Consider the following 13,115-nt stretch of genomic DNA (forward strand, 5'->3'; position numbering starts at 1 on the left):
CTTTATTATTAAAGATTATATTGCTCAATAAAATGATACAGTATCAATGGTATAATTATAAAATATTCTGGAAACAATATATAAAGAGTGACTTTTTTACCAAAATCCACTCAATTCCTAACATAATAAATGTAATTTAAAATTTTTTTTTTGGTTTATCTTTATTTACACATTATTTTTGAATTATTAACTATTTAAAACTTTCTAAGTTCATCCTTATACTTTGTAAGTTCAGTTTTTAATTTAATAGTAAATGGCATTTAAAATTTTAATATAACTTTATTAGGTTATAAGATTTTAATGTTCAAACTTTTGAGATAATATACAATATATATATAATATACAAAGAATTAAAAATACAGTTAATTGGCATTTTATTATTGGCATTTCTTAACAATGATAATAAGGTGCATTATTGTGAGTTTATAAATACACTATCTGGTAATACAGTATTTATAGTAAAAATTGACAATAAACACTCCGGGTCTGTGACAGAAAAAACCAATTAGCTATATGTATTTGTAATCCCTTGTGTATTATACATGTATATAAACTCAAAAATTTGAAAATTTAAAAGTTTATATCTAATAAACGAATAACATTATATGAAAAATTCAAATATCATTTATTATTAAATTGAAAAATCAAACATTTTATTAAATTCAAAATATGTTTTCCCATTTAAAAATACAAAGTTGACACCCTTACAAGGCATAAGGATAAACTTAAAAAGTATTACAACGTTAATAATTCAAGGAAAATGTGTAACTAAAGATAACCAAAAATAAAAATGTTTAAATTATATTTATTCTTTAAGTAATTGAGTTATGATAAAAAAATCACTCTGTATATATCTGAGATTAAAACAATTGTTAATTCAAAGATTAATATGTAAGTTGAGATTTTAGTGAATTAGACATAAACTAAAGAAGTCTGCTATCTAATTCTTTGTTTTTACAGTGTGAAAGTTTTTCAAAACCTAGATCTTCATAACAAGATTTGCTAACACTTTCGCAAAAACTTTCAAAAAAATTGCAAGCATTAAGCATAATTTGGATTGAAAACTCAGGATTTGAATTAATTGATAAATTCTCTTGATTTCTAAAATAGTTTGTATAATACTTAACATTTTTGAATGTATCTTCTATATGACACCAAAAATCACATTGACTCAATTCGCTTGTTAACTGAGTACTAAAAAATGCAAGATTGTTTTTAAAATTGACTAGAAGTTTTTCAATCACTTCCATTTCATTATCATCAATATTATTTAGAGAAAAATCATTGTCCTCCAATAAACTGAGAAAATCTGCAACCCATTCAAAAACTTTATGTAGACTTGATTTTGAGTTATAATTTACACTCCATATTGAAGATTTATTTAAAGTAACTAAAGCTTCATGTAAATCTAGTAGCATTTTTTTTGATTTAACGAATGAGCTAAATAATTTAGTCAAACAATTATGGTAATAGTTGATTGCATTTTTATTACACACATTTAACATAGCAGATAATAATGTACGATAGTTTTTCAGTATTTCTGTAAATCTGCATCTTAATAACTGTGATACATGTTCTTTCTTTATTCGGAAATTTATGTTACTAACTTCGTCATTTATAATACGATCTACACTGAATTGTTTACCAAAATAAACTATACTTATGTGGTTCATTTTTTCCCAACCAGATTCTTTACGAATAATGTTGAGAGCTTCAATTCCATCATTTTGAATTGTATCTGGATCTATTGGAGGTATGAATCTATATTAAAAAATATATATTGATTATTAATAAATACATAAAAAAGTAAATATATTTAAATAGTGATGATGAAACATTATTTTAATATCAAATTAAGTAGTTAAATATTATTGAAATATAAAATTTGTATTAAATAAATTATTTATTTGTTAAGTTATTAGGATATAAATAAAAAAATAAAGTTCGGCAAAGATTTTTTAAATTATATTAATATGTTGTTACGTCGCTATTTAGGGGTTTAACCTAAATGCCCGTCGTCAGTATTCTAAGGGACCAACGGGGGATAGCTGGCTAGGCTATATCTACCTTAGGTACTGAAGTTTCCTATTTAATTTATATTCCCTTAGAGGAACTACCAAGGGTCGCACTACAATATATATATATAACACTTTAGGTTAACAACGATATAAATAAATATTTATTAAACAATTGAAATATTAAATGGATAATACAACCTGCTGGACACCTAGAGATGATTAATCCAACAGGGAGCTGACGGCGACACACACACACACTATAATATACGGGGTAGCGAAGTTAAGTTAATTATCAGGCAAAAGTAGTGATCGCGAAGATGGTAAAATGTCAACTGTCGATAGGGATATCTTATTATGGCACATTGGCCGTGAATTGCAAAAAGTGTTTATGTGTGCAGTCCGCCCTCCTGTTAGTATTGCTGTATGTCACTGTGTTAATTATATATATATATATATATATCTATTAAACGGTACAACGATGTTATGGGAGACAGAGATATGGGCACATGCAAATGTGATCGTATCAATATCAATTAAAAAAAATATTAATACTAGAAAAGTATTTCTTTCATAAATATCTACGAGCATTTTTATACTTTTTCATAAATAACATAGGTAATTTAACATCGAACATTTACTGCGCATAAAAAATAATTTTTATATATGTGAGACCAAAATTAAAAAAAAAATAGTAGCACATTGAGGTTGCGGTAAAGTATGAATGTGGCATAGTTTCTATAATTACACATAATATCTGACAGTGATTAAAATCTTAAAAAACGCTTCGATACAAATCTGTTGATAGTGTTTAATTTTAAGAAACTCTTAAATTATTTCAAAAGCAACATCAATTTCTATTTCCTTAATTAAATCTGATTACTAGTTCTTTAATATTATAAAAGTACAATATATTATGTATTTATTTAAATAAATGCCATTTATAGTAATTAAATATAGTATGAAATTTATGTTCAATAATTTAATATTGTAATTTATACGGAGAAATAATAAAAATTTAAAGTACTATATTTCGTTATTTCTAAGGAAAATATGTATAAAAATTAAAAGAGCTTAATACAATATGCTGTAAAAAAAATATTGTTACTTATGAATAAACACACTGGTGTACAAAGTACTTTCATCAGAAACAAGAATATGATTTTCTATATCATATTTTCGCATTGTTTTCAAATCAATAATTAGACTTTTTCTATCACTTCTAATTTTTATATAATTACTAATTAGTAAAAAATGAATAATTAAATAAAAAAAAATAAAGTTTACAAATCGATACTAATTTTTATTTTAATATGTTAAAAATAATAAGTGCAAAATGTAATTTTCAACCTATTTTTTATGGTCCTCAAAGTTGATTTTTGAAAGAGTTGAAATTGTGAGCATAAAATTTTTGCTCAAAATGCAAGTTTTAATTTGATTTCAATAAATCGAAAATTTTATGATAAATAAAAAAAAAATATACAGTCAGTAAATTTTATAATCACTATTTACAATTAATTTATCAGAGAAGCTCAATATTTTTTTGTGAAACTAAACATAACAAAAAAAAAAAATGTTTAATTTATATTTATTCTGTAAGTAATTGAGTGGATTATGATAAAAAAATCATTCTGTATATATTTATGAAGGAAATTATTATGTATAAATCTATTTGTATGGTACAGAACGCCTTTAGAAGGGTCTAGTTGATCAGTTGTTACAAATATCATTGATTATATTATTTCGTGGGACAGCTGATCACTAGCATCTTTCTTTACTCACCCCCTTGCCCACCCATCACGGGAAATCGAAGACCTCCGTGTTCGGTTTTTATCCGTGTACAGTTCATTGTCGTAAGTCGGTCAGTCGATTGTTTTTTGTGTTACTTTTTTCAGTTGCAAGCGCCTTCGCTTGAATGGTAAAATTGTCCGGCCGTTGTACGCCATAGTTTCTTATTACTTGTTTATAACACCCTTGTGCAAAGTTAACGTTCCCTTGCACGCCACTAGTGATTGGGCCCTGACAATCACTAAACATTATCATTGCCGTAGTCTGTTCTCATCTGCCATTACGTGTCTGGATTTGCACTCTGACTCGTCATACTCAGATGTTCGATCAACCGAACCACAAGATCTTATACTGTCCACTCATCACTATCAACAACGTCATCTATACAGCTGAGTTTATATTATTTTTAATGTTATTTATTGTTTGTTTTAATTGAGTTTAACTATTTTGTTTTATGCCGCTTCGTCGGCCACTAGTATTTAAGGGCCCCCCGTTACCCCTTAAATTTAAGATACTCTCTGCACCCAGAGAAAAACCTCAATCTATATAATGAATTCATTGTTCAATTTGATAAATATATCATTACTATTGAATCAATGATATATTTATCAATATGGTATTTTTTTTCTTGTCTTGAACAATAATTATTTATAAGAGTAGTTATTTTGTTCGTATTAATAAAGCATTATCATAAACCCTTGATAAAATTTCTCTTTCAATTTTGATTGAGGTTTTTCTTTGGGTGTGAGGAATTTCTAATATATGTGATTATTTGTTATTTAATTATTGTCTACTCTCGTTTACTTATTGAATGTATAGTTAGTCGTCCTCTCCTAGGTGACCCACTCCCGCATCAATAATAACGTTTTTTAAAAAGGCCTAAGGTAAAACGGCATTCTAGTGCGGTGCACAACTAGCCGTCCTACGGTCTAGCTGCCTCGTACACAACACTATTATTCAAATTATAATTTGACTTCTGTAAAATAAATTGTTATATCCATATCTCAGTTCATCTTAATTAATTTTAGACATGAAAGACAAATAAATTATCCAAACCATAAAATATGATTGAATATATTTCATTGAAAAAATAAAATTTTTTAAACTTTATTAAGTTATTTGTTTGTTCAGCTTTGGCATTTGACGACTGTACCATATAATGATACGGGAAGTTATTGGTTATCCCTGCTTTATCTTCTTTTAAAAGACCTTGAAGATAGCAATGTATCTTTTATTGTGAGAAGGGGAACGGTAATGTTTTCAAAGGGGATAAAGAATATCTTCGATGTGTACGGGGGGTTGTAGTCGAAATTGTAGGTTTACAATTTATAAAATAAAATTTTAATTTAATGTTAGTTCAAATTTCAAATTTAGTTTTCCTAAATTAAAAGAAGCAAAAAATTAAGCTGAGAATAATTGGTAATAGATAAAAAAAAATACACATCATAGCAAAATTAATACCTTCTCAGCATCCCATTGAATTTAAAAAGCAATTCAATAAATACAATACTTCTAATATTGATTCAAAATGACGACACGTATATAAGGTCGTTGCACAGTTTAGTTAATATGTACTCATTTATTTTCGATAAACCAACTATATTATAAACCAACTGTGCAATGCCGGCTATATTTTACTTTAGTATCGGTAATTTGCGATTTTGTAACCTTTTAGTTTGACGAATAAACTAATATGACCATTTTTTCGTGGAAAGAATAAAAATATATAAAATTTTGAAATTAAGACTTACAATATAATCGATAAAAAGGAAAAAAAAAAGACAACGCATATATGATAATAACAATGTGATATTTGTGACAAGCAGCCCCTTAATATTAAAGGGTAATGGCCTGTTACTGTGTGGTAGCGTTGTTTATTTTGTAGCAAACAAAACGATAAATAAAGGAAAATAAGAGGGGGTAAGAAAATAGGTACACCTGCTTATGAATGTACAAAATACGCATCTATATATTACAGTTCTGCAAATTAAAAACTCTTAATAAATAAAGGGAAATGGGGGACTTACTTACATAATATACTGACCGACAAAGCGGCTATGAACAAAATAGATAATATACAAAATAAATAAAACAAACAATTAAACACTTAGCTGTATAAGTTGAGATGGTGATTAATGGCGGTGAGTGTGGACTGTATGTGAGCGTTGATGACGACGTGAACGATGCTACTAACCCGTAATATGCGAGAAGGATTGTTTTTCACGGATATACAGTACAAAACATGTACACATAAAAACCTCGTACGTCTGGAGTTTACAAATTCTGCCGAGTCGCAACCGTATGAGCAAAAACAATAAATATATGGCGAACTATGGCCGATCAATAGCACAAACACGCGGAGACGTTTGCTGTGAATACTAGAGAAGATAACGCACTACATAATTGTTGAGGGACGACTATTAGATCTTAGTCGCGAACATGAGTGTACTGCATGCGTACAAAAAAGGATGTGTCGCTCGCTGAGGAAGTAACGATGACCGGACGAACCATGAACACGTTCGAACCGGTCATACACGCGTGCCACACTCTACCCAACAATATTTTCAGTTACGAAAAATATAACATACAAAAACAATAGCAAATGATAAATGAAATTAAAACAAACTACTAATAAATAAATAACACAATATCCCCTTTGTATTCTAATTAATACATATATAATATGTGGACTGTTTATCCTTTAAAACAAACAATAAAAAGAATTCTTAATATTTACCCACTGACGGTGTTCCGTCGTGATTCTGTGTTGAACCGGTCTCGGTGGCGCTGTTGTCAACACTGACAACATCCTGCGTGTCTGTACCTATGGACCAGTTGCATTTGCACCACCATCGGCGCGGGCTGATGTAAGAGTGTGTTTTTTATTGATTTTTGTTGTTACTTGGTTTGGTCAGTAACGGACGTAACAAAGTCATATACACAAACGGCACCTATTACATGTTTTACCATTCACGGAGCATATTGAATTGCAAGGCAAGACGGCTACAGGTCGGTTCTTTTATAATTTTAATGTACAAAAAAATATATGTACTATTGTTTGCTGTTTTATCTACTCATTTTATATTTGGTTAAGTAATTGAGATAAAACCTAGATTAAGTATTAATTTGTCTTTTAGTTTATGTTTTTCTGTAAAAGAAACAGTATTTGTTTATATTTTAATGTAAAATTATAAAAAATTATCATACAGTCCAAAATATTGGGTTTTTATTGTATTTCCTTTTTTTTTATCTTAAAATTAAATCCAGCAGTTTTTTAAAGATTGTAGTTTCATAACAGACGGGTTGCTGGGCAATCGATGGATGTTTCAGTGACATACATAATACGATAGACCCATACTAATCACATCCGTTGGTGGGCCGGACAGATATGCATTAACGAACGGGTGTACACTCTTCTCGCGTATCACACTGGCGTCAAATAAAAAAAACAATAATAACAGCTGGCTACTTCCCGTCAGTCAAACCAATAGGAGACTGTAATGATACACAGAAGGCCGTATAATACACCGTAGAAGTTTATTCAGTGGTGAATCGCTAACTCGATAATTGTGGCGACAACCCAAATTTCGGTCAAAGAAAATAAATGACTTCAATGCGTCAAATACGACCGAACAAACGAGCACGAATGAATTAAGAAAAGAAAAACCTTCAATATCATATGTTGAAGGGACCGGTCAAAACAACAGCGTTTCCGTACTGATACGAAGGTGGGGGTTTAGAGGAAAAAACACATTGAAGATTGTGGCGTATTGTGAATACGGAATATCCGGTCCACTAGACGGTTGCAGAATAACAAAACTTATTGCAGGGTGTCAGTGGCATATCTGTCGTGATAAACACAAAACAAATATGGTATGACGGTGACCTGTTCGCATCAAAAACCCTGATTTCTTATTTAATTTTATAAATAAGCGTCACTTCAATTAATGTGTACCTAACACCATCATACTTTATTAGTGTGGTATATTTAGATAACAATTAATATATATTCTTCATAAGGAAATAATTATAATTTTTCAAATATTTATTTATTAAAAAACCTTTTGAAATATAACCTATAATATACTTTACAAAATAATTTTAAATGTAATAATTCTTACTCTGCTGTTTTAGGATTGAGAAATTCTTCAAATCCTAAGTTTTTGTACCAAACTTCAATAATTTCGTCAAAAAACTTATTAAGTATTTCTTTTCTTACAGACATTAAGTCATTAGGTAATTCCGCAATTTTAATATTTTTAAAATCTTTTGTTTGAAAAATGTCCATAAAGTAACAATTTTGAAAAAAAAATTCTACTTTTTCTGATGCTTCTGTTTGAAATACTGTCAAATTCTCAAGTTTCATTTCAGAGATTTCATAAGGTGATTTGTTGAGATCAAAAGAGTTAGTCTCCAAACTTATTTCTAAGACGAACTGATGTATAAAATCGATTGCATCAATTATAGGATGAGGTATGAAGCCTTCAGAAAACAAAAATCTTGTATCTATATAGCTTAAAAACGTCATAGCATTGTGTAGATTTTCAATCATAGTTTTGGAATTCTTTACAACTGTTTCAAGTATTTGTACAAAAGGAATAAAATAATTCAATTCATTTTCTTGATAAAATTTCTGGCATTTACCGAGGACAAGTTTTATTGCACTAAGGAATTTTCTTAGTATTTGAAGGTACTTGAAATTAATAATACCTATTATATAACAATATTTTTGTCTGAAATTCAACATTTTAGAATTTGGTTGGAAAGCTTCGTCTATATCCATATCATTATTTGAATCTTGTTTTCGATACGATATAATTTGTGAATAAATGTGACTCACCACCCTTTCGATATAATTTTTATACATAACATGATAATTTTCACAATGAACTCCTTTGTCTGGTTGCAAAACGAAAACGACAATAAATATTAAAATAAACGAAAAAAATTTCATTCTAATAAAATTCTAATATGAATAATTTCTCGTTTAAATGTTAGGTAGATTTATACTGAACATAAGTAAATGTCTTTTTTAATATTTAATATCACTTATTTAATAAAAAATATGTGTAAAGAATATAAATCTTTTTTTTACGTCAGTAAAAATATGTTTAAATAAAATATAATGCTTCATTGTATTACATTTTTAAATAATTTTTTATAGGATGTATAGGTTCTATTATCACCTATATTGATAGATTTTTTCTTTGAAATCCTGTGATTATAACATCAGTTGCTTACAAAAATATTTTATACTATACTATACTATTTAATATGATGAGACCTAATAATAACTGTTAAAAATAATTTATTTAAAATTCATATGTAATTTTTTTTTGTGTAATTTCAATAAAATTCAATTGTCCCATGAATAGTGTACAATAAAAAAATTTCGTACAAAAATTTCTTTTGAAATCATATTCTAAATAAAGTTATATATTCAATTTCAAAGTGTTAGAAAAACATAGTGGTGTTAATAAAAAAAAAACCACATTGATAAGATCCTTACGTAGATTTAAATATTTTTGAGCCTGGTCAAAACACCAGTCTACAGGATATTTTAAAAAATATTGATGTCAATCTCTCAATAAAATATACTCTCTCATAAAGATACTTATTTTAGTCTAGCTACCCAGAAAGAAAAGCTTATAATAAATATTTTCCATTACATCAATAATATACTATAACAAAATAATTTTTTAAATGTTTGAAGTTTAAAATATTAATTGACATTTCCATGATAAAAAAACCCCAGCACAGGGGGTTCGTGGCATAGTTGGATCAAGTATAACATTTCAAAAATTAGCGATTTTTATTAAGGTTTCCCCCATATACGGGGAACGAAGGGTTTTTTTTTAATTTTTGAGGTTAATGTCTTCGACAAGAAACGATTTGTGATCTTTTGATGTATCATTGAAAGAAATCGGTTCGGCGAGAGCTGAGAAAAAGTGGTAATAGACACAAAAAAAAACATCATCGTTAAACCAATACCTTCTCAGCTTTGCATAAAAGCTAAAAAGGTAGCACAGTGGGTCGCGGCACAGTGTGAATGTGGCATAGTTGGAACAAGTATAAATGATATCTGACAGAAATAAAAATCACTTTCATAAGAAACATTTTGATGTAAATATATGATAGTGTTTAAAAGAAATTGTTTTTAAATATTACAGGTTTTGATTTTAATGTTAAAATTAATCAGTACAAAATATCATATTTAACCTAATTTTTTCTTCTTTAAAAGATGACTTTTTGAAAGTTTTTAATAAAAAAAAGTTGATTGGTAACTATGACTTTTAGCTCAACTTGCAAGTTTGAAATTTAAATTATTAAATAGAACATTTTATGAAAATTAAAAAATTGTCATGTTTTAATTANATTGAGAAATTCTTCAAATCCTAAGTTTTTGTACCAAACTTCAATAATTTCGTCAAAAAACTTATTAAGTATTTCTTTTCTTACAGACATTAAGTCATTAGGTAATTCCGCAATTTTAATATTTTTAAAATCTTTTGTTTGAAAAATGTCCATAAAGTAACAATTTTGAAAAAAAAATTCTACTTTTTCTGATGCTTCTGTTTGAAATACTGTCAAATTCTCAAGTTTCATTTCAGAGATTTCATAAGGTGATTTGTTGAGATCAAAAGAGTTAGTCTCCAAACTTATTTCTAAGACGAACTGATGTATAAAATCGATTGCATCAATTATAGGATGAGGTATGAAGCCTTCAGAAAACAAAAATCTTGTATCTATATAGCTTAAAAACGTCATAGCATTGTGTAGATTTTCAATCATAGTTTTGGAATTCTTTACAACTGTTTCAAGTATTTGTACAAAAGGAATAAAATAATTCAATTCATTTTCTTGATAAAATTTCTGGCATTTACCGAGGACAAGTTTTATTGCACTAAGGAATTTTCTTAGTATTTGAAGGTACTTGAAATTAATAATACCTATTATATAACAATATTTTTGTCTGAAATTCAACATTTTAGAATTTGGTTGGAAAGCTTCGTCTATATCCATATCATTATTTGAATCTTGTTTTCGATACGATATAATTTGTGAATAAATGTGACTCACCACCCTTTCGATATAATTTTTATACATAACATGATAATTTTCACAATGAACTCCTTTGTCTGGTTGCAAAACGAAAACGACAATAAATATTAAAATAAACGAAAAAAATTTCATTCTAATAAAATTCTAATATGAATAATTTCTCGTTTAAATGTTAGGTAGATTTATACTGAACATAAGTAAATGTCTTTTTTAATATTTAATATCACTTATTTAATAAAAAATATGTGTAAAGAATATAAATCTTTTTTTTACGTCAGTAAAAATATGTTTAAATAAAATATAATGCTTCATTGTATTACATTTTTAAATAATTTTTTATAGGATGTATAGGTTCTATTATCACCTATATTGATAGATTTTTTCTTTGAAATCCTGTGATTATAACATCAGTTGCTTACAAAAATATTTTATACTATACTATACTATTTAATATGATGAGACCTAATAATAACTGTTAAAAATAATTTATTTAAAATTCATATGTAATTTTTTTTTGTGTAATTTCAATAAAATTCAATTGTCCCATGAATAGTGTACAATAAAAAAATTTCGTACAAAAATTTCTTTTGAAATCATATTCTAAATAAAGTTATATATTCAATTTCAAAGTGTTAGAAAAACATAGTGGTGTTAATAAAAAAAAAACCACATTGATAAGATCCTTACGTAGATTTAAATATTTTTGAGCCTGGTCAAAACACCAGTCTACAGGATATTTTAAAAAATATTGATGTCAATCTCTCAATAAAATATACTCTCTCATAAAGATACTTATTTTAGTCTAGCTACCCAGAAAGAAAAGCTTATAATAAATATTTTCCATTACATCAATAATATACTATAACAAAATAATTTTTTAAATGTTTGAAGTTTAAAATATTAATTGACATTTCCATGATAAAAAAACCCCAGCACAGGGGGTTCGTGGCATAGTTGGATCAAGTATAACATTTCAAAAATTAGCGATTTTTATTAAGGTTTCCCCCATATACGGGGAACGAAGGGTTTTTTTTTAATTTTTGAGGTTAATGTCTTCGACAAGAAACGATTTGTGATCTTTTGATGTATCATTGAAAGAAATCGGTTCGGCGAGAGCTGAGAAAAAGTGGTAATAGACACAAAAAAAAACATCATCGTTAAACCAATACCTTCTCAGCTTTGCATAAAAGCTAAAAAGGTAGCACAGTGGGTCGCGGCACAGTGTGAATGTGGCATAGTTGGAACAAGTATAAATGATATCTGACAGAAATAAAAATCACTTTCATAAGAAACATTTTGATGTAAATATATGATAGTGTTTAAAAGAAATTGTTTTTAAATATTACAGGTTTTGATTTTAATGTTAAAATTAATCAGTACAAAATATCATATTTAACCTAATTTTTTCTTCTTTAAAAGATGACTTTTTGAAAGTTTTTAATAAAAAAAAGTTGATTGGTAACTATGACTTTTAGCTCAACTTGCAAGTTTGAAATTTAAATTATTAAATAGAACATTTTATGAAAATTAAAAAATTGTCATGTTTTAATTAATATGCACCTAGGAAATTGTATAATTACTATTTACTGCAAATTTATCAGTAAAGCTCAACATTTTTTTTACATTTTTATTGTAATAGATCATTAGTAGAAATCATAGTAATCATTTCTAAGGAACTGTCGGTGTTTATAAAGATTCTACAATTGAAATATTTAAAACATAATTAATTTTAACTTTATAAGATTTACTTTATCTAAAATACCAATCATAGTGTTGTTAAGAAAAAACCCAGCACAGGGGGGTCGCGGCACAGTGGTGACGTGGCATAGTTGGATCAAGTATAATGATATCTGACAGTGATTAAAATCACTATCAAAAAAAAACGCTTCGATGCAAATCTTTAGATAGTGTTTAATTTTAAAAAATTGGTGGATTATTCCAAAAGCTTCATAAACTGCTAGTTCCTTATTAATATCCTGATTAAGATAAAGTATGTCGAATAAAAAAGGGATTATTAAAAAATAGTATTTCCCATAAAAAAATTATATTGATCAATACACTTTTCAATAAGTTATAGCATTATAAAGTTAAAAATGTAAAAAATAAAATCAAGAAATTTCCCAAAAAATAGCATTTGGTAACCATTTTCACTGTGAAGACGATATAAATTTTTTTTTTCCATGATAAAGTATATTACATTAGCTTTAATTTAAGATATATATAAAAGTGTCAGACTTTCCGGAACACTTT

At 27.4% G+C, this 13,115-nt stretch overlaps 1 protein-coding gene across 1 annotated transcript; it reads right to left on the bottom strand.

The window, feature by feature from the left end:
* Window positions 1-8,832, bottom strand: LOC126907939 (uncharacterized). Its single transcript, XM_050689658.1, has 2 exons — window positions 7,925-8,832; window positions 1-1,761 (listed from the first exon to the last, which is right to left on the bottom strand). The coding sequence occupies exons 1-2, from the start codon at window positions 8,755-8,757 to the stop codon at window positions 924-926; spliced, it is 1,671 nt and encodes a 556-aa protein (XP_050545615.1). The 5' UTR covers window positions 8,758-8,832; the 3' UTR covers window positions 1-923.
* Between the last annotated feature and the right edge of the window lie 4,283 nt (window positions 8,833-13,115).

The sequence above is a fragment of the Daktulosphaira vitifoliae genome, unplaced genomic scaffold (genome assembly GCF_025091365.1).
Source record: "Daktulosphaira vitifoliae isolate Bord-2020 unplaced genomic scaffold, ASM2509136v1 Scaffold_5, whole genome shotgun sequence".
Taxonomy (NCBI): domain Eukaryota; kingdom Metazoa; phylum Arthropoda; class Insecta; order Hemiptera; family Phylloxeridae; genus Daktulosphaira; species Daktulosphaira vitifoliae.

Excerpts from the sequence above, each read along its gene's own strand:
- LOC126907939 (XM_050689658.1), bottom strand. The coding sequence starts at position 8,757 with ATGAAATTTTTTTCGTTTATTTTAATATTTATTGTCGTTTTCGTTTTG. Across the intron at positions 1,762-7,924 it reads CTCAATCCTAAAACAGCAGA|ATTCATACCTCCAATAGATC; the intron begins GTAAGAATTATT and ends TTTTTAATATAG.